Genomic DNA, 22,511 nt, shown 5'->3' with positions numbered 1-22,511 from the left:
ACGTTAAAGCTTCGGAAGTGCTGGGCTGCCCAACTTTAGTTGATGTTATTACATGCCACAGAACAAGAAAGAAACAATAAAGCAAAGGAACAAAACTTGTCAGTAGGATGAAGGTGGTGGATGCTTCACAAACGTGTTTCAGAACTACAATTAGATGATCACGATTCTAAATTTAAATTTTAAGGAATGTGTATTAAATGTTGGAAGAGTCACAGCGACAATGACCATGTTGTTAGTGAGAAAGAGAAAAAGAAGCACAAGTGAGTAGGACAAAGATGGCAGTGAGGACCTGCTAAGTTATCTAACTGAAGAATACTCTACAGGAGAAGCTCCTGGAAATACTGCAGTCCATGGAAAACCTGTCTTTGAAAGCATCAGTTCAAAGGTGTTATATGATATATGCAACTTTGCACGATGAACACACTAAAATCAATAGGTCTCATTGCTTTTCCCTCTATTTTGCATTCTATTTAATTTAGCAGGCTCAAGTAGGGAAAACCTATTCTTGTGGAGAGGGAGAGACACACGTGCGCTAGCAGCAAGATGATTCTGAACATATTGTAGGCCTCCAACGTGTACTTCCTGGCTCACCAATCATTGGTCATTCTCATGACAGAAAGGGCTTGAGGACCTACCGTGCCAGGCACCAGGCTAAGGACGTGGTGGTTAGTGGAAGAGATGGGATTCCTGCTTTCATGGAGTTTCTGATCATGTATGCCTTGCTGCTGATCAAATTTTAAAAATTATCTGTGGATTTTGTTCATCTATGATATTTCTGTGCCTCGCATCTACCTTTTTCATTGATAATGAGAAAAGTCTAATTCCTTGTTATCAATCTGATTCATATAGCTTTATCAGTTGTGATAGTGGGATTTCATATGGCAAAATGCAGCTGATAATTTACAGAAATGAAGCTAAGATATATAACCATAGCAGTTATATTTTATAACATGATCACTGTTAGTGCTTGGCCTGGGTGGTAGATAGAGGCCTGGAGGCTGCTAGGAAGGTAGCGTGGGTGAGTAAAATGAGTGGGAGCAATAAACAAGTCTCTCTTAAATTATAAAAATGAAAATAATGCAATCATGGTAAAAATCAAACACGCATGACTTTTAATCATATGCCCCAACTGATGAATGGGGTCATCTCTTGGACTTTGTCTTCAAATGAAGGTAATTTGCTCTTCAGACCAGTCTTATAATATGGCATTTAGCAAATCATTCACTTTTAAAATAAATTGCTCTGTGAGTTTTATTGGAATGATGAATTTACCCATTATAATTAGAACCTGACAAATTGGGTGGAAAGTGGAAATAAACAGCCCCCAATGGGCAAGAGGCCCAGACATGAGCTGAATCAACATTACTTCAGGACACTGCTATCTTTGTGGATTTTGAGTATAGTCGTCTCCTAAAATCCAAACCCCACATCCCCTCAGCCTGTTTAACCCCACCCACACTGGTTCCATCCCTGGGGTCCAGAGACTAGATTCTCTGCCGTGATGGCCCAGAGTTTAAGATTATCCTCTCAGAAGTGAGAAGGATCCGGGTTTGTAGTGCTGGCCTCACCACCTCCTAGACACAGGATCTTGAGCAATGTAATGTCTCTATGCCTCAGTTTTCTCACCTGGAAAATGGAAATTAAAACTCACATCTTATGTGAACATGTGGATTACGTAGCGATATACAACACTTAACTGTTGTGCCTGGCGCATGGCAAATGGTGGCAACTAGTCCTTTATTGTTGAACCCGAGTCTCCGTACTGGTTCTTTTCTGCTGCGTGAATCCCCTTTAGTAACAAGTGTTCTTTCTTTCTTTAACCCTATGTCTCTCGGTTTCTTAGTGACTGAATTTTCTCCCTACTGAGTCAGTTCCTAGAGACTGCCTCCCAGGAGACCCTCCTCCTTTGTTTTCTGAGCTCTCACCCCACTTTTAAGTTCAACAGACTCCCCAGCTCCTGGGCACAGTTTGGCTCAGAGGGGCTATAATATCTAGTGGTTAAAGGCCCTGGACACTGTTTGTCTGGATTTTTTTAAATGTTTTAACATTTATGTATTTTTGAGAGACAGCACAAGCGGGGTAGGGGCAGAGAGAGGAGACACAGAATCTGAAGCAGGCACCAGGCTCTGAGTTGTCAGCACAGAGCTCGATGTGGTTCTTGAACCCACAAACCATGAGATCATGATCTGAACCGAAGTCTGACGCTTAACTAATTGAGCCATCCAGGTGTTTCCAGCTGTCTGGATTCTGATCTCAGAACATCCACTCACTAGCTAAGTGGCTTTGAGTAAATTATTCAACCTTTCTGTGCCTCAGTTTCCTAACCTATCAAATGAATCGTACCTGTTTCCTATGGTTGTTGTAAATATTAAGAAAATTATTATACATAAAGAGTCTGGAATAAGAACAGTACAGCATTACCCAAGCTTGTCATTTACCCACGTATCTCTTTTCATCCTAGAATAACCTCCCAACTGTAGAGCTACTTTAAGGATGTTGTATACCCAATTTCAGGTCCCTAGGATATCTGGACACTGTTTATGCTTCCAGTCCAAGACCCCTGCTTTCTCCACATCCTACCACCATTTCCTGGCAGATACGGGCTATGACAGTGAGAAATGAGTAATATTTTGTTTTGACCTTTATGTCTGTAAGGAACCCTTATGTCTGTGAGGAGCAGTGTACTGGGCCCACCTCTGTGGCCTTTTACCTCAAATGGAGTGAAACTAAGGGAGCCAAGCAAAGTAGTTGCCTGATTCTTCCTTAATTCCTTCCTCTTCCACTCCCCATTTCCACTGGTAAGCAAAGGTCATCAGTCTGGAAAAAGGGACAGTGTGTGATCTGCCCCCTGCGAGGCTGGCTGTGTGCCAGAGAGGCTTCCGTAGATACAAATTAAAGTCAGGTGTACAACTCAGAGGATGGACTTCTATTCCATCTGTGGGGTAATTTGCTTAGCTGAATTGTTACTGTGTGAGTTGCATAATGAAGTTAAGCGGCTAAGCTAAAAGTAGCCTGAGAGAAGCAAACCAAAAGAAGATTGAAATTTGATTGTGAACTTGAAATAAAGCATACGCCTCTGGTCTTTGAACTAATCGGTGCCCGCAGGGGTTCAACAGAAGTCATCGGGATCTTACTTCTCAGCCCTCCATGCCTCGAGTAGTACTTGGCTTGCGGCAGCATACTGTTTCTGCTCGGTAGTCCTGGCTTCAAGCTTCCGACAGGGAGATTCCTTTTAATGCTCCAAATCCTTTCTAAGGCCACTGTCAATATTTTCAAAAGCGAGATGACAATTATTAGCTTCTTTTTAGCACAAAATGTTCTACAAGTATTTACATGGTAATTATTTTTTCAGTCGTTTGGGTGGAGGTTTATTTTGATTAAACAAACCACCCAAGGTCTTTAGCATTTAATCTTTTATTGCAGTTTGTTCTTTCAATTACTCCCCAGGCAATTAAACCTCTACAGTGCTATTAATTAGATAATTTAACTAACTGTGCCCCAAAGCAACAGATGAAAAGTCAATATAGAAACATACATAACGAAACACAAAGGATCAGGAATAAATTAGTTAATATACATATTTCATTCAGCCAACCCTAACTGATTCTGATTTATTTCTTAGAAGTGCAAATATTTCCAAAGATAACTTATTAACCAAAAGTTACTATACCATCAAATACTTTCAATAATCTTCTAATAGATTGTACTTGATGCTATTTAATCTCCCCTTGAATGAAACAACACACTCACTGCAAAACACCATAGCAAAATCTTTGGAAGGTGATGACTAACACATCGATACAAAGCAGAATGCAGTCTTAAATCCCGACATCATTTTGGTAAGTATTGTTTTAATTCATTGATTTGCCCTGGATCGTCCTCCATCTCCTAAAGACATTTATTTATCTGGCTCCTGAGTTAGTCAACAAGCTTTTGGTAAAAATCTACCATGTAAAAAACTGTGACCCAAGTCAAGTAAGCTTATTCAGGTTAGTGCCATGCATTGTTTTTAATCATTTCTCAGGCTACAAATTTTAGCGCCAAATATTCTCCATAGATCTAAGGCTGCCCACTGGTGTCCACACTAACGTTTGATTCCTCCCTGAAGGATTCTGTGCCATGTAGTGGTCAGGGGCGCAGTATGTCTGTTCAGCAGGGATGTGGGGTTCAGTCTTGGCTTCACCACCTCCCAGTTGTAGGACTTTGGGCAAGGTGTTTAACCCACGATGTCTCAGTTTCCTCAGCTTTGAAATAGGGATAACATCAAGCTTGAAGATGTTTTTAGGATTTGGGTGAAATTAAGTGATTTGCATTTAATAAATGGTAGCTATTAGTTTTACAGGGACAATGGTCTCCCTATCCTAGCAGGGACTCAGATTCTATTTCCAGAGGCACAATCTATAAGCTGACTCACCACTCAGGATGTCAATATTTGCCTGCCCCTCCCCACTCCTGAATGGAGTAGCTGACACGGTTAATTTTGTCTCCCTCCTTCAAAGACCTTCAAAGAAGATCCCAAAATCTCCTTCTGTAGAGACCTTACAAAGTTTGAGCAGTTCCTTCTATCTAATCTAAATCTTTCCCTGCCTTCCACCCAGTTTCCTCCTCTTCTATCCGGTCTAGAGACAGAAGAGAGCTGCTCTCTAGCCTCTGGGTAATACACTCTCAGATTTAGAAGTCCATGGATAGTTAGTAAATATCCCCTGTGTACAACACTCGGGAAGAAACCAAGGAAATAGGGGCTTCTGGATGGCTCAGTTGGTTAGGCATCTGCCTTTGGCTCAGGTCATGATCTCATGGTTCATGGGTTTGAGCCCCACTTGAGGCTCTTTGCTGACAGATCAGAGCCTGGAGCCTGCTTCAGATGCTGTGTCTCCCTCTCTCTTTTTGCCCCCCCCCCATTCACGCTCTGTCTGTCTCTCTTTCAAAAATAAATAAACATTGAAAAAAAATTTTTTTAAAGAAACCAAGTTAATAGATTAAGTTTTGTTCCACCTTGTGGGAAGTTCTGGCAAAAAGGAGGCAGAGCTATGTAGAAAAACCACATTAAATTCAATGGAAAAATTCTAATCTAAATCTAATCTTTCAAACACAATCACAGGAATATCTGGACATTTACAACCTGTTAGGGAAAACACCTCAGATGTAAATGCCGACATTCAGAAATGTGTGAAAAAAAATCAAAGCAAAATATAGTAAAGTGCAAGTATTGACGGGACTCAGGGACAGAGGCTGCTGGAAAAATACAGCCCTACTTTGATTTGACATGATGTTTGGGTGAAGAAGTTACAGAAGGTGATAACATTCAACTGGAGAAAAAGAGGCCTAGAAAGAAGCACAAGAGCCCTTTGAAGCAGCTTCTTAAAAGAGAAATCCAATGCCCTCCATTCTGGGCATGAGCATTGCAAGAGGAGGAAGAAAAGACACGGGGGGGGGGCAGGGGGGGCAGGGAGATGTCAGTGCTGTCGCACAACCTGGAAAGGCAAGGGCAGCAGGCACAAGGGAGAAGCTGAGAGGAAGGAATTCAATCCCGTCTGGAAGCTCAGAATCTTCTGGAGCATCTTCTTCCCTCCTCCCTTCTCTGCCCCCAGCCCCTACTACTGAGAGACCTTTCTAGGTGTGTATGTTCATCCTGAATGTTAAGGTTACTAAACCATGACTTGATGCCAGAAATTTTAGTCAGGAGGACCTGGCCCCGTCTTTCAGGGAAGATAAGCTTGCCCTTCAAAAATATTTTTGTTCCCTTCAGCTGTCTCTGAACATTGTGATGAACACTGGAGCTTGTTTTAAAAGCCAGTTTAGAGTCATATCATCTGGGCTTCCTTTGTGTCAACATTGTCAGAGATTTGACCCCAGGAAGAAAAATTTAAGCCATTTAAGTTTCTTTTCGGTGACTTCTAGGCTCTGTAATTATCTTGACATGCCTTTGGTGTCTAGTAAATTCCTTTTACATTGTAGGTATACAAAATATTTTTGTTGAATGAATTAATGAATAAGAAACATATCCACACTTATTGAGCGATGTTTCACATTTTCTAAACTGGTACTAAATGTAATAAATAAACAAGGTTGAAAATTAAGTTTTTATGCATTCAGGGACATATAGACACAGATTAATGAATTTGGCAGGACACTTTAGAAATTTGTTGCAAAAGGCAATGTTGTGTAAGAGAAAATAGTGAATTTAATTAATCAAATTTTTATGATTACTATAACTTCTTCAGGTTGTAGTCAGGAAAATATAAAAGCCCTTGTAACTTGAAAACATTAAATTAGAACATTAATATATTTTCATAAAGTCCTCTGTAGAAGTTCTTAGAAATATAGAAATAATTTTAAGATAAATGGTAAAATAAAAGCAATAGTCTGATAATGCCTGTCTCACAAGCTTATCTCTTCATTTTAAAAAGTTGTAGGGAGGAGGAAATCTTCAGAGGGTCACTAAGAATATGTGAATGATGCTGTAATCTACATTCTTATTTACCCAGAAAATTCCATAAGTTGCCCCAAATTCCATTCATTTTTTTAAATTTTTTTACAGTTTATTTATTTATTTTGAGAGACACAGTTGGGTAGGGGCAGAGCAAGAGGGCGAGAGAGAATTACAAGCAGGCTCTGCGCTGTCAGAGCAAAGCCTGATGCAGGGCTCGATCCCACAAACCATGAGATCATGATCTGAGCCGATATGAAGAGTTGGACACTTCACTGAGTGAGCCACCCAGGTGCCCACCCCCATCCCCTACCCCAATTCCATTCTGATCTGACAGAAGAATTGATCAGAAAATGGCATTTGTTTGTCAAGATGATGAGAACGTTTTCTGAGTAGAGGCCAGATGTTGGGAGCTATTTGAACTCACCGGTAGAGTGAAAATTCCTGGTGAGGGTTCGGCAAGTTTGCATTGTCTCTTGTCCCCAGACATCTCCCAAAATCTACCATCTTGAAACTTTCATTTCTGCTTGGGCACCAAACCTCAGAGTGCTTTACTGATTAGTGTCAGGAGCAGCCTGTCCCCCTGCCCTGTCTCTGAGGCATGATTGCACCTGGTCAGGGAAAAGATGAGTAAACTAGATACACCCTAATGCCACAGATAATTTTCCCCTAAGCAATTAACTGATAACTGACTACCTTCTGGGCCTGAACGCCTTTATGAAAGTCACCACTGCAGTAAAATGTATCAATCATCTTTGGGACTGTGAGAGCAGGCATTATGTCTCCTGAGAATCCTGTTTTTCTGGGAACTTTCTCTTAGAGTTATAAACAGCCTAATGACCCTTACTCATAAAAAAACTGACCTTTACTAAACAATACTGTTTGCCTCTTGGTTATAGGTCGCTTCCTTAAGGCTAAACCTGAGGTTTTGTAAAAAATACCTATGACACCATAAGTGCCTGTAGCTAAGTTTTTTATGACAATCACTACTACTAGAATTGTAACTTATGAAGAACCCATGTCCTGGAAAATTGTAAAACTTATCTATGAGAAATCATTTACTGCTCTTTCTGGTTCTTGTACCTTTTGCCATAAATAAAGCTTGAGAACCAGACAGGGCAGAGATACCTGCCAGAATGGTAGAGACACCTGCCAGGTGGGCAGGGGTGCCTGCCTGGTGATCAGAATGAAACTCAAGGCTCTCTCACTCTCTCTGGCCTACACCGTCATCCTTCAGGGGAATCCTAGACCTGCTGGAGCTGGACTCCGGCCGCCAGACCCTGTCCTTATCTGGCAGGAGTGTGTAAATCATCTGAAGTCCATTCTATCTAAAGTTTGAACCTAACTTGGGCAGAACCTGGAAGAGACTGGAACAACTTTTCTTTTACTGAAGGGAAAACTATTTGCTACCAAGTCAATTTCAATAATAATAATCTCAGAAAACATAATCTTATGCTTTAAAAGAGACATTCTAAGCCAATGGCCCAGAGCAAAACCATCAGCTTCTGACAAGCTTATTGCACTGTGTGGCAAAGGACAAGTCACTGTACCTCTCTGGGACTCAGTTTCCAGATCTGCAAAATGGGAATATTAAGAGGACAGGGACATTGTGAGGATGGAAAGAGATAATTTCTAAAAGCTGTAAAAAATTAATAAAACTATGTTATTAATAATACCTATGATTATCACCATCATCATGTATACTTAGACACCCTCCACCCACATCTACCCCTTACCCCAGCTTCCAATACTTCTCACTGAGCCCACCCCTCTCTGTACCAGGAGCCAGGAAAGAATCAAAATAGCCGAGAAGAAAGGGCTTAGTGGTCTGGAAGTTCATTTTTCCTGAAGTCACTGATGTCCTTCTCTAGATCCAAGGAAGCGGTAACAACCACCTGGAGCATCTTGCCCATGTCAACCTCGTCACAATTCTTAGAACCACTGTCACAGCACAACCACATGAACGAACTAGGTGGCTCATTGAGCTGAAGGCCCCAGAAGACAGACAGTTCTTTTCCGTGGATCTCCTACTGCCGCCCAAACAGAGGTATTCCAAAATAAGTGCAATGTTTACTCTGTTACACGTCCATAAAACCTAATTAATGAATCCCAGACTTTATATTTATTTCTTTCAACCCAAGAAAAAGAAAATTTTGATCTTACACCAATTTCATTCAACCAGAGGAAAAGGGAAAAAGCACAAAAATAACAGAAGTCTGCTGCTTCTGGGCGTTTCCATAAATGTCATCATCAGTTGGGTCACAAACAGAACGCACTATAATTTGAGTCGCTTGACCAATCCCCCTCTTCATAGATGGTATAAGCTCTTTGGAAAGGTCCTCTGCTATGTGACCTGGTATTTTCGTGCTTTTTCAGCAGTTGAGGGAAAATCCAGCCTGGACACTTACTGAAATCTCACTTCCATTAATCCAATTGTTATGAGAGGATGTGGGGTTGATCATTTGAAAATTCAAACAAACCCAATTAATACACACATTGATACACAAATATGCTTGCTTGCATACATGCATATATACCTTGAGGTCCCTAGAATTTAGATATCTCTTTTTTGTAATGTTTATTTATTTATTTTTGAGAGAGGGGGGAAGGGAGAGAGAGAGAGAGAGAGAGAGAGAGAGAGAGAGAGAGAGAGAAAGAGAACAAGCAGGAGAGAGGCAAAGAGAAGGAGACACAGAATCTGAAGCAGGCTCCAGGCTCTGAGCTGTCAGCACAGAGCCCAAAGTGGGACTCGAACTCATGAACTGTGAGATGATGACCTGAGCTGAAGTTGAATGCTTAACCAACTGAGATACCCAGGGGCCCTTAGACTTGGGCATATATAAGAAACAGTGTATATTTTTATTTATAATCACAAATTCAAATATATATATAATGTATATACTGGTTAGACTTTTTTTTAATGCTTTTTATTTATTTTTGAGAGACAGAAAGAGACAGTGCGAGCAGGGGAGGGTCAGAGAGAGAAGGAGATACAGAATCTGAAACAGGCTCCAGGCTCCGAGCTGAGCTGTCAGCACAGAGCCCAAGGCAGGGCTCGAACCCACAAACCGTGAGATCTGACCTGAGCCAAAGCTGGACGCTTAGCCGACTGAACCACCCAGGCGCCCCTGGTTAGACTTTTTTATAAAGCAGGCCAGGGGTAAGAAATAATTGACTCTTCTACTTTTATTTTTTTTCTACTTTTGTTGGAGGCATGGATATCAGAGAAACACATTTTTTCCTATTTCCACTATGAAAGGAGAAAGTCCGCAGTGGACACGTGAATGTAGTTTGTGATGTGCCCCACTTGACTGGGGAGCTTCACATGCACTGGGGAACAGAATGCGCAGGCCAGCCAGGGCGGCGTAACCCAGCTCCAGTCACTGCTGCCACGTGTGAATGTCGACTTGGTTGTCACAACTTCCTTTCTCCTCCCTTCTCCCACTTCACCCAACGTAATGTAAAAATCTAGATATGGATGTAAAAAGTCCTGGTTTTTAAAATGTTGACAGCTGGTTCATATATTTAAAAATACAACGCAGAATAAATAAATATGTCTATATGTTTGCAAGATGAACCTGGCATAGGAGTCACAGTTAGGGATCCTGACCCGAAACAAGATACCCCTGACAGCCTGATTAGATGTGGGACATGGTGATCTAGAGTGAGTACAGAGGATGGCTCTCTGGTTTTGGACTTGGACGTTAGGCCATGTCATGCATTGGGATGGGTGGTGTATAGGAAGGAATAAGTGGAGGAGAAGTATGAGTTTTGTTCTGGATACGCTGATCTTGAGTACTTGTGGGAGATCCACTAAGAGAAATTTAGCCTGGCGACACAGACACACCATAGCAAGGTAATGGTGGAAACACTGGGAATAGTGGCGATGATCCAGGGAAAGCCAATGGAACAAGACTAGAAGACTGTGGGTAACACGCTGGTAAACATCAATATTTGGCGATGAGGGTGAGTGGAAAAAGTTCTTAAAGGAGGATGAGAAGAAACATGCAGAGAAGTAAGAGAAGAATAAGGACATTTTAGCATCAAGGAATGTGAGGAAGGAACAAGGTTTAAGGAGAGAACTATCAACTATGTCAGATGTTGTAGAAATCTCAAGCTAGTCAAGGGCAGAACAGCACCCATGGGGCTTAGTCATAACACATCACCGGAAACACTATAGTGCATCAAAGCCAATGGGATATGGGGTCAGACCTGAATTTGGAATCTGGTTTTGCCACTTACTTAATGCATGACCTTGGACAGTAAAAACCTCTCAAACTCTCAGTCTACTCATCCATAAAATGGGGATCCTAATACCTATACCACATGGCTTTTATGAGGATTTGTAGCAAGCAAAATAAAGCCTTCATCCTCATTTAGCCTATGTGGAAGGTTCTGAGGTGAAAATGGGCTTGGCATGTTCCAGAACATCAAGAAAACCTGTGTGGCTACAGTGGGGTGGGAAAACATAGAGGTTGAGTTCAGAAAGCTAGGCAGACCACATGAGCCATTGGAGAGTTTTGAGTATGGAGGTGACGTGCAAGGAGTTACGTTGTGAGCGGTCCCTCTGGGTTCTGTGCAGAGAACAGACTTGAGGGATGCTGTTATAGGATGCTACTGCTGGGCTTGGAAGAGATCAAAGGGGCTTGGACATGGTTGCAGTTGGGGGAGACTTAGGATGTATTTCCAGTGTAGATAGAATTAGCTGAGGGACTGGATACGAAGTTTGAAGACTTGACTTTTAGATACTCAGCCTAAGCGACGGAGTGAATGGTGATGTCATTTTCTGAGCTAGGAATAAAGAGTCCTGTTCTGGACATGGTAAGTTGGAGGGACCTAGTAGACACCCAGGTGGGAAGTTAAGTTAAATTTTTGGGATTTGAAGGGGAAAGCAGAGGCCAGAGATATAAATTTTGGAGTCATTATCACAACAGGGCTGGATGTGATGATCACTAAAAAATTGAATATAGGTGGAGAAAAGGGTGTGTGACTGAGCTCTCCAAAGGTTAGAGGTGACAAAGCGTAGCACCAGGAAAACAGGAGACTGGAGCATGGTGACCTGGAGGCTAAGTTGACAAAGTGTTTTCAAAGGAAAGGAGTAAACGGTTATGTCAGATGCTACAGAGAAGTTGAGTGTGATGGGGTTTTGAAGGATATTTGACTTTAAAGATCATTGGATTTGACCTTCAAGAGGAAGGTCATTCACTATCTGGAAAAGACCAGTTGCCTTGGATTCATGGTAACAAAAACCTATTTGCAATGGGTGAAGGAGTAAACAGTAAGTGCAGAAGCGGAGACAACAGAGTCTAGTGTACTTACTGTAACATCTAGGAATAGCGGCTCTGGGAGCCATAAGAGCCCCTAAAAGTTTTATGCAGAATTCTGCGTGTATGGGATAAACTGTGCTCTCCAGAAAGAGAAGCTGTCTCTTTCACTGTATATTCAAAGGAGTATGTCACTTTCATGGCTCAGTGGCTGGCCCAGAGTGGCAACACTGAGACTAAGCACCCTCCCTGGGGACCAGTTCCTGTTGTGGCCAAGGACCTGGGGCTACAAGCCTTTTTTTTTTTTTTTTTTTTTTTTTTTTTGTTAAGAACCGAAAAAGAAGAAAATGAGTAGTTTCTGTTTTCCATAAGCAAAGCCCTTTTAACACTTAACCTTTCATCACTTCTCAGGCTTTTGGTTAAGATCAAATGCAGTATGTGTTCTGATCAGTTAAAATACCAGATACGTCCTCTATCCGAGGGCAATATATTAAGTGGATTTGGGGAACAGGGAGATGGAAGAGGAGCTTTCTCCATCCACTCCCCACATCGAGCTGGCAGCGCAGTATCTCCAGGAATGGGGCACCCAAAATAAATAAATTAATAAAAATAAATAAAACTTAATCTTCCAGACTCTGTTCTCAGTCTAGACTAACACAGCACCTCTGTGCGACCTCTGGTGGCTGTTTCAAAAATGCAGCACAAGCATTTCTATTTTATATGAAGGATATTTTAAAAGATTGCTTAGAAAAATGAACTTTTATAAATCAAGTGATATTTCTTAATCACTTAGATTGTCCAACAATCAAGTTTTTGACATAATAATATAATATTTGACTAGTATATACATTATAGATTTATAAGCGCATAAAATGAAAGTAACCCCAAAATAGAATAGGGTTAGACTTAAAAATTTTAACCATTAGGAAAATTGTATATGTAGGCTAGGCTCAGAGAAACAATTTAGTGGGTCATTCTGCATTCCAAACTTTATATATTTTTTTCCAGACACAGTATGAGTAAAATTGGCTATTTTTGCTGGTCTCTCCCTTCATAGGAATGGGCAATAGAGGAAGCCTAAAATATGTTTGTATGGCTGGTTCTGTGATGGAAATTGGGCAAAAAAATTGGAGAGTCTGAAAAAATGCACTTCTGGTCCTGCAGCCTCAGCTCTTAGGAATCCTTTGAGAATTTGGGCCCCAGCTGCTGGGGATTCAGCAGTCCTCCTCCGAAAATGTCAAGTTCTATGAGTATAGGAGTCACATCTTGAAGTTCTTTTCTTTCCTCTGGGAATGCTGGCCCCCAGAGATCTGCAATAAAACCCTGACGGTTTGAAAAGTGTGAAATGTACACCCGGTAGTCCCTGGGATGGAATCATGAAAATGAGGGGCTCCAGTGGTTTCAAAATAGCATCTCTGAGGGATTCTGGGCTTCCACAGCTTATCTTTTTTCCAATGAACCATCAGTGAGAACAATCAACACCTGGACCATATAACCCATAAACTATGTGTATATACAATAAAATCCTTGGCTGATTTTTTAACCTATTTAAATGACTTCGATTCTCATGGTTCAGTGATTTTCTTTCTTTTTTTTTTTTTAATTTTTTAAATGTTTTTCTTATTGGGAGAAACAGAGAGACAGAGCATGAGCATGGGAGGGGCCGAGAGAGGGGGAGACACAGAATCTGAAAGAGGCTCTAGGCTCTGAGCTGTCAGCACAGAGCCCAATGTGGGGCTCAAACCCACAGACCATGAGAGCATGACCTGAGCTGAAGTCAGATGCTTAACTGACTGAGCCACCCAGGCACCCCTGCATCAGCAGTTTTCAAATTGGTCCCAGTGCCATCGGCCTCAATCAACCAGGAACTCAGTAGAAATTCTAATTGTGCCCAATCCCCACCCACCTCCCCAACACTGAGCCAGTTACTCTAGTAATGAGTCCCAGCAATCTGCTTTCATCACACTCCTCCAGATAATTCTGATGAAATCTAAACTTTAGGAACCACTGTTATTGATAAATATTAAAGATGTTATTGTGCTTTTCTTGGCAAAACTTCTACTCCTCATTAAATAGAAATAACTCCACCAAAATGTGGGACAGCAAGGTAGATACTGACATCTAGCTCATTTTTTAAAATCTAAATATAACCTTATTTGGGAAGAGGCAAAATATTTACAATATTAGCTCAAGAATTTCCCAAGGATCCATTTTTCTTTGGATAGTCATGGTTTTTTAATAAATAAAATAATCACTCTACCATCAAATAGGTAATTTCATTTTCATTTCAGAAATACACTTCATTTGTCAGTGAGATTACCTGCAGGTGGGTTTTTAATGTGGCATTCGTCTCTTTTAATATAAAGTTCTTCTTCTAGTACTTCCTTAATTCTCTTGTGTGGCTCCGAATACAAGAATTTCTTCCCTATAAAGACATTAGTCAAATTAGTTATTTATCATAAAGTATGCCCAACTCTCTAGCCATTATACCTACATGAATAACTATTTTTTAAAAAGACACATTCTTCCATACAAATAGCAGATGATTCACCCTGTGATTCGATTTTCGAAAAATCCCTTCCATTGTAATTTTTTGTTCTTTTGAGACTTTACACTGTCACATAATTCCTGAACTTTTGCAGTAAGTTTAAGATACCTCTTTTAGATATTATGAAGAAATATATTGAGTTTTCTTCATTAGCTTCAAAAAAAACCTCATTTATTCAATAAATCCTTAATTTTTAGTTTATTTATTTTTTGAGAGAGAGAGAACAGAGGAGGGGCAGAGAGAGAAGGAAAGAGAGCATCCCAAGCAGGCTCCACACAGTCAGCACTGAGCCCAATGTATGAGATCATGACTTGAGCCAAAATCAAAAGTCAGATGCTTAACCAACTGAGCCACCCAGGAGCCCCTATTCCATAAATCCTTATTAAAGACCTACTCTGTGCCAGGCATTTGGCTAGAGGCAGAGGACTTAGCAATGAATAAGATAGATGTGTGCATGGAGCCAATAATCCACACAGAACAGCCACAGGTTATTTAATCATTGGTTTTAGAGATAAACCCGAATTGTAATAGTGAACTGCATATGGACATACGACTTTTTCCTGGCCTCTAAGCCTGGCCCTATAGGACATCACTGCTATTGTGGAGGGCTGGATTATTTGTTCTAAACACATTACCGATATTTCTTCTGCTCACCCTGCCCCGAGCTCTGTGCTGACACTGTCTCCCGAGTCTCTCTTGTCAGCCCCTCCCTCTTGCTCTTTGAGCTTCATCAGGGCCCTTCTGCCCATTCCCACATCAGAGCCTTTGTACATCCTCTTCTTGGCCTGAACTGCCTTTCTCTTATATTTTTACCTGAATAACTTCTCAAATTTCAAGTCTAGGCTTAAATGTCAGTTCTTTGGGGAAACTTTCCCTGACCCTACAATCTTGAAATGTCCCTGTTTACTATTTCTCATAGTGGCTCTTCTCTTTTAATTTATTACAATTTGCATATGGCTTTATTTGCTTTATATACCATTATTTATGTAACTATTAGTTGAATATGTGCCCTCCTTACCAGACCAGACATACCATAGGGCAGGGATGTTGTCTGTTCAGTTCATCTGAGTCCTGGAACAGAATCTGCCATAATAACAGACCAAATATATGTTCAAGTAAAACTCAGCATTGTTAAATTAGATAGAGCTCAAAGACTATTCTTGTGCATGAATGCCAATGCAGCCTTGTGAATGTCAGGGCACCAGTAGTTCTAGTCATAATTCTCAAATTGCTCAATCCAAGGAACCTTGGAAAACCTAACCAACTGAATACTTTAGCTAGTTAGGATGTAACTTCAACTCACAATGGCAGTTGACTCATCTTTTCCAGACTAGCCAATAAATAACACAAGTGAATAGATTTGACTGTGTACAGACGGGCTTCTGGCTGTGGTCCTGGGTCATTCCTGGTCATGAGGACTCAGACACTTCCTTAGACATGAACAAGGTAGAATTAGATGTTTTCTGGGTCTCATTTTCGTTTCCCAAAAGTTAGGAGTCATATGAATGGGAGGTGGGAGTTAGCATTACTCAAGCTTAACTTTGGTTTAAACATTTTTGGTGATATCATAATCTTAAGGCAGAAAATGGTTTAGGAACATGGCTAAGAAGGACGAAAATCCTGTAACAGGTCAGTAGCACAGAAAAGATCACCTGCTCTAAGTTCAAGTCTCTTGAGAATTTCAGCTGTGCCACTACAAGAGGTTACAGAAGGAATCACTAAAGGTTTTGAGGAACTGTGAAAAATTAGAGTAGTAAAGAGCTTAGTGTAGGCAAATATTCACCACTCCTGGAAGGAAGGAAGGAAGCAAGCAAGCAAGGAAGGAAGGGAGGGAGGCCGGGAGTGAGGAAGGAAGGAAGGGAGGAAGGAAGGAAGGAAGGAAGGAAGGAAGGAAGGAAGGAAGGAAGGAAGGAAGGAAGGAAGGAAGGAAGGAAGGGAAGGAAGGAAAGGAAGGAAGGAAGGAAGGAAGGAAGGAAGGAAGGAAGGAAGGAAGGAAAGGAAGAAGACAGAAAGAAGGACGGAGGAGGAAAGAAAAAAGGAAGGAAAGAAGGAAATTTGTTTTTTACAAACATAGCAACTAGATGTTGATCTTCAAAATGACTAACATTTTGAGTGGGTTAGGCAACAGATGGCTTATGAGGAACGGTGAGCACTAAGTGTTAAGGACTAAGAACAACATTATTCCAGACTACCCTGCTTTCTTTTGTTAAGAGCTATTAACAATGCTATAATTTATTGAATGCTACCATACATATATTATTAACATCTTACATATATTATCTCTCTTTCTCAAAATCACTCCATGGGCAGGTATAATAATTCCTATTTTATCATTGAGAAAGCAACTCTCAGAAATCACAAAACTAGTCATAAAAATTAAAAGCCATACCTACCTGACTCTCCCAAACCCCAGTTACTAAACTAGCTAGATTAGGGGGGTGTTGTGGCCACCGTGGATCTGCATTTCAGCAAGGCATTTGATAAAGTGTATTTGTAGGAGGCAGAATGCTCATGACAAAGATCAGGGTCTTCTAGAGACTCTACTCTGAGCTGTTGGAACTACCTTCTAATCTGGATATTAGAAAATTGCCAATAAACTCACCAAATGTGAGAAGGCACAGACTTGCTGAATGGCAAACTCAGGACTCAAAGGGCTGCTTATATACCGGGAATGAAATGCTAAATTTCATAAAATGGTATTGATGGAGATAAATATAATGACTTGTTTTTAGGATTAAGCAATTAACTGCATAAATGTAAGATAGGAAAAGCCTGGATCAAATGTTTCCAACTGGACAAAAGACGAAAGAGAAAGGATGTCTAGCATGTCATAGACTGCATTTGATATGTATATTAATAATATAATGTGCCTGCCAGACAGCTAATGTGATTCTGGATCCATTTAATAGAAGTATAATGTCCAGATCAAGGGAGGTTATAGTCCCACTGCACTATCCTAATCTGATCACATCTACTGGATTCAGTGATTTAATAAACTGGAGAATATTGGAAGAGGTTAGCTAGCATGGTGAGAGTACTCCAAAGAATTTTAAAGATGATGCCATAGTCTATGAAATATTTGGTGGTTGTTCAAATAGCCACCTTCATCAAATTCATTGGGAAAGGACCTCATTTGATCTGTGTATATTTCAGATAGAGCTGTGATTAGAAAGTAGAGACTACAGAGAGGTCAAAGACCTTCCCAAAAAACATTTGGAAATTGAATGGGTACTTCATGTGGGTAACAACAGTCTGGTTCTACTTAGGTCGAGGCCCTCAAAGGAGATTCTCCTGGAGGCGAAGCAAGAACTCCGTATGCCCAACCCCTGACTTTGTGAGTTCCTGAAAGCTTGGACACAGGCCTTAATTCATTACTCACTTCTCTGCAGCTTGCCCAATGCCTGGCATGCAGTAAGGACTCAGTATTTGTTGAATTGATGAGTGAATGATTAACTCCCCCTTTTACTCCTACAGCCAAGACACTAAAGAACCTTTTTTTTTTTTAACATTTTTTAAACGTATATTTCTGAAAGAGAGAGAGAGAGCTGGGTAGGAGTAGAGAAAGAGGGAGACACAGAATCTGAAGCAGGCTACAGGCTCTGAGCTGTCAGCACAGAGCCAGATGTGGAGCTCGAACTCATCGACCTAGAGATCATGACCTGAGCTGAAGTCGGACGCCTAACCAATTGAGTCACTCAGGCACCTCGAGACTAAGAACCTTTAATTTCTAGCATCTTCAATGGGAAAATTCCTAGACAGAACTTTAAGTCGGAATAAGGATATACTTAAATATACTGAATACATAAACATACTGGATTTAGTTGCTCTAAGTAATTTCCCTGCATGCTGTTGACAATAATCCAAGGAATGAGGAGGTATCACCACAGTCCTGTTGGGGCTGATGCTGAGGGAGGAGAGGCCCTTTCACTAGGAGACACAGGTTCTATGGGCCCTTAATGAGGTGTCCTGGGAGCAGGGTGTGTGGTTCCCTGAAACAGAGGAGCTGAGCCCAACCTCCCTCCTGGGGTCTGTCTGGGCACAGAGGGACCGGCTAGAGCTGCGGCTGGTCGCCAGAGAGGCAATCAAGGAGGTAATGCGGAGGGCTAGACACTGCTGGTGTTCCTCCCTGGCCTATGATTTTCACCATCGTCATTCCTCAGCACTTACTGAAAGCCTGTAGAGCACAGTGGGCTGTGCAATATCTGTAAATTCGTGGAGCTGCATGGATGTGTGCTGAGGCCTGGAGCGGACTCAAGTTTCAGCCAGGGTGCTGTGACTGGGCCAGAACTGCCTTTACTCACTTGAGTACTGTGTGTTTGGCAGGGCAAGAAAGGAAACTGTGGTAAAATGGGGCCCATAATTGTGAGATTCTAAAAGCCCCACATAGTAACAATTAATGAACTGAGAGTCCAACAGATGTGAATTGAAGTGTTTTAAGTATTTCTCCAGCATTGACTGAATGACTGAAGGCAAGTCACTTCATTCCCTCTACTCTAGACCTCAGTTTCCTGGTCTGTAAAATGAAGTAACTGGCAAAAATGATCTACATACTTCTGTGTGTGTATGTATATATAATTTGTATATAGATTATAAATGTCTAATTTTATTCTATAGAAATTAATATTTACTTATATATAAATAATTATATAATATATGATATATTCTAATATATAATTATATATAACAACTTATTTTTATAGAAATATATTTATATTATTGTATATAAATAATAGTTTATATTATTTATGCGTACTTATATAAAAATAACATATAAATATAAATCATATATTTATTATATACAAATTTTAAATTTATATATTACAGATTTTCATACTTACAATTTTATAATTTTAGTTTATATTGCAGATTTTATATTTATAATTTTATAATTTACACACACGTGTACACACACTTTTTTCCCAATATCTTCCAGGCCAATGCCACTACCTATAGGCTGAAGGCTGCCTGCACTCAGGTAGTCCTTCGTGAAGGAGGCTTTGGAGAAACAGAGCTGACGCTCCTGGCCACGGCGCCATCAGCACCTCTGCCTCCGCCAAAAGCATCTCCGCCCCCTCTCTCCAAAACCTTCGTGGCCCCAGCCAGTCCCACTGCGGTTTCCCCCCAGTCCCTCTTTCACGCGTCCTGCACTCCACACGTCCCTCCACGCCGGGTGAGTCACGGGAGGGGAACTCACACTGTTTGCGAGACTCCTGGGGTCCGCCACCTCCGGGCTCCCCGCGCTCCCCGCACCCCAGCCCCGCCGGCGGCCGAAGCTGCTCCCCGTCGCGGACCGTCTCCGGCGCGGCCACCGAGGTCACCACCATCGCTTCCTCCCGCCTCATGCCGCGGGGATCTTCGCCGCCGGCTGCCCCCAGCCTTCACTGCTCCGCCGCAGGCGTCCTGGGAAACGCCGGGCGTCTCCGGTTGCCATAGTGACTGTGGATCCTCGCAGCCGCAGAAGCTCTCAGCGCGCTTCTCCCAGGCCCTAGGTGTCACGCGCGCCCAGGACAGCGCTGAAGCTAGCGGGCTGCACTTACCCACCCACCAAAACAAAGGACTTCCCGTTAATCTTTCGTTTGTTTCTCACTCACACTTCGCAGGAGTAGCTTTACTATTCCCAGGTGGGGAAACTGAGATTCAGGAAAGCAAAGGAAATTGCCCCAGGTCACAGGCCCAAAGAATAGATCACCACCTGAAACAGGTAGGGTAGGAGCAGTTACTGGACAGGTGAGTTCAGGGTAAGGTCCCTGGTTTCACATGTTTTTATAAAACATCTTGGCCTTATATCTTGGTACTGTATCTTGTCTCTGAGGATAGTAATGACATTTCAGTTCCAATGTTATTTTCTTGTGTAATTGCTGCCTCCTCCAAGTTACCTATTCCTGTTTGTTTTGGTTTCTGTCTTGATAGATAACCTTCCTCAATCTTCAAGTGGTCTTTGACTGTCTTGCCTTGTCTAGTAGTGGAAAATATGCATCTGTGCATATAGTGGGACTTATTAACTGGGCACTTTACTGATAGGTGATTGTCGCGGCTGTTCAGTTATGGAACCCCTGAGGTCGAGATTTTAAGTTCTTATCTCTTGAACTGCTCTGATACTCCATGGAGTGACTCCTCCAATCTCCCTGCTGGAGGGTGTCTGTCTGGTGCCAGTGCCCTGGGAAGTGAGTGAGAAAAGACAACCCAGGGCTCAATATGAAGTATGAAAATATTCACAAAATTTCCCTGTTCGGTATGGTGGTCCTGACCTCAATTTTGCTTTGCACCTCCCATTCTAGAGGAAGCTTCTCTTTGGCTTCCTCCAGAGAATTACTTCCAGTCTTCTGCTTGGGTGGAAAGTCATTCACCTAGCCTCTCAGAATTGGGAAATCGGGGGTCTAACTGCTTTATTTTTTATTGTGGTGAAATACACATAAAATTTAACCATTTCTAGGCATATAATTCAATGGCATTAAGAGTATTTACACTGTTGTACAGTCATTACCACCCTCCATCTCTACAACTTTTTCATTATCCCAATCTCTGTACCTATTAAATGATAATTCCCAGTTTCCCCCTCGTAGCCCTTGGTAACCTCTATTCTAGTTTCTGTCTCTATGAATTTGTGTTTAGGTACCTCATATACGTGGAATCATACAATATTTTCCCTTTTGTTTCTGGCTTATTTCACTTAGCAAAACTCTTTTTTAAGTTCATCTATGTCATAGCACATATAAGAACTGCATTCTTTCTTAAGGTTGAAGAACTGCATTTTCTTATTCATCTGTTGATGGACATTTGGGTTGCTTCCACCTTTTCCAGTTTCCAATAATGCTTCAATGGATACTGATATACAAGCTATCTGAGTTCTTGTTTTCAATGCTTTCAAGTACATATGTAAAGATGGAATTGCTAGATCATATGGTAATTCCATGTTTAACTTTTTAAGGAACCATCAAACTTTTTCAAGTGGCTGCACTATTTTACATTCCCAACAGCATTGTACAAGGGTTCCAGTTTCTCTACATCCTGACCAACACTTGTTACTTCCCTTTTTTAAAGAAATAATAATAGGGGCACCTGAGTGGCTCAGTCGGTTAAGCGTCCGACTTCAGCTGAGGTCATGATCTCACAGTTCGTGGGTTTGAGCCCCATGTCGGACTCTGTGCTGATAGCTCAGAGCCTAGAGCCTTAGAGCCTGCTTCAGATTCTAGTTCTCCCTCTCTCTCTGCCCCTCCCCCACTCATGCTTTGTCTCCTTCTGTCTTAAAAATAAACATTAAAAAAAAGAAATAATAGCTATCCTAATTAATGTGACGTGGTATCTCTTTGTGGTTTTGATTTGCATTTCTCCAATGATTAGTGATGTTGAGCATCTTTTCATGTGCTAATAGGCCATTTGTATTATCTTCTTTTTATTTATTTTTGAGAGAGAGTATGTGCAAGCAGGGTAGAGGGGAAAGGATGAAAAGGAGGGGAGAGAAAGAGAAAGAGAGAGAAAGAGAGAATCTTAAGCAGGCTCCACACTCAGCACTGGAGCCCAATGCAGAGCTCAATCCCACGACCCTTCGATCATGATCTGAGCTAAAATCAAGGGCTGGACCCTCAATCGACTGAGCCACGCAGGTGCCCCTCTATATGTCTCCTTTGAAAAGATGACTTTTCAAGTATTTTGCTTGTTGGATTCTTTGTTGTTGTTGAGTTGTAGAAGTTCTTTATGTATTTTGAATATTAATAGTGATCGTATCAGATATATGATTTGTAAATGTTTTCTCCTATCCCATGGGTTGCCATCTCATTTTGTTGATAGTGTCCTTTGATTTAAAAATTTTTAATTTGGGTACTCCTGGGTGGCTCAGTCAGCTAAGCATCCACCTTCAGTTCAGGTTATGATGTCATAGTTCATGGGTTTGATCCCCTCTATTGGGCTCTGTGATGGGAGCTCAGAGTCTGGAGCCTGCTTAGGATTCTGTGTCGCCCTCTCTGCCCCTCCCCGCTTACCCTCTGTGTCTCTCTATCTCAAAAGTAAATAAACATTAAAAAAAGTTTTAGGGGCACCTGGGTGGCCCAGTCAGTTAGGTATCCGACCTCAGCTCAGGTCATGATCTCACAGTTTGTGGGTTTGAGCCCCATATTGGCTCTGTGATGACAGTTCAAGCCTGGAGCCACTTCAGATTCTGTGTCTCCCTTTCTCTCTGTCCCTCCCCTGTTTGTGCTATGTCTCTCTCTGTCTCTCCAAAATGAACACATGTTTCTTTAAAAGTTTTAATTTTGACGTAGTCACATTTATC

The 22,511-nt window shown here is 41.4% G+C and overlaps 1 protein-coding gene and 1 non-coding gene across 2 annotated transcripts in view; one reads left to right on the top strand and one right to left on the bottom strand.

Moving 5' to 3' along the window:
- The window catches only part of C11H11orf97 (chromosome 11 C11orf97 homolog), a 25,654-nt gene extending 6,030 nt beyond the window's left edge, over positions 1–19,624 (bottom strand). Inside the window, exons 1-3 of the mRNA XM_029915311.1 lie at positions 19,437–19,624; positions 14,015–14,119; positions 3,135–3,260 (exon numbers count right to left, since the gene is read on the bottom strand). Coding sequence (XP_029771171.1) covers positions 3,135–3,260; positions 14,015–14,119; positions 19,437–19,584 — 379 coding nt within the window. The 5' untranslated portion in view covers positions 19,585–19,624. The remainder of the gene's footprint in view (positions 1–3,134; positions 3,261–14,014; positions 14,120–19,436) is intronic.
- LOC115272932 lies at positions 12,094–12,285 on the top strand. Its single transcript, XR_003900572.1, has one exon. It is a non-coding gene; the product is annotated as a U2 spliceosomal RNA (small nuclear RNA).
- Positions 19,625–22,511: the final 2,887 nt, after the last annotated feature.

The sequence above is a fragment of the Suricata suricatta genome, chromosome 11 (genome assembly GCF_006229205.1).
Source record: "Suricata suricatta isolate VVHF042 chromosome 11, meerkat_22Aug2017_6uvM2_HiC, whole genome shotgun sequence".
NCBI lineage: Eukaryota > Metazoa > Chordata > Mammalia > Carnivora > Herpestidae > Suricata > Suricata suricatta.
This window is presented reverse-complemented; position numbering and strand designations above follow the sequence as displayed.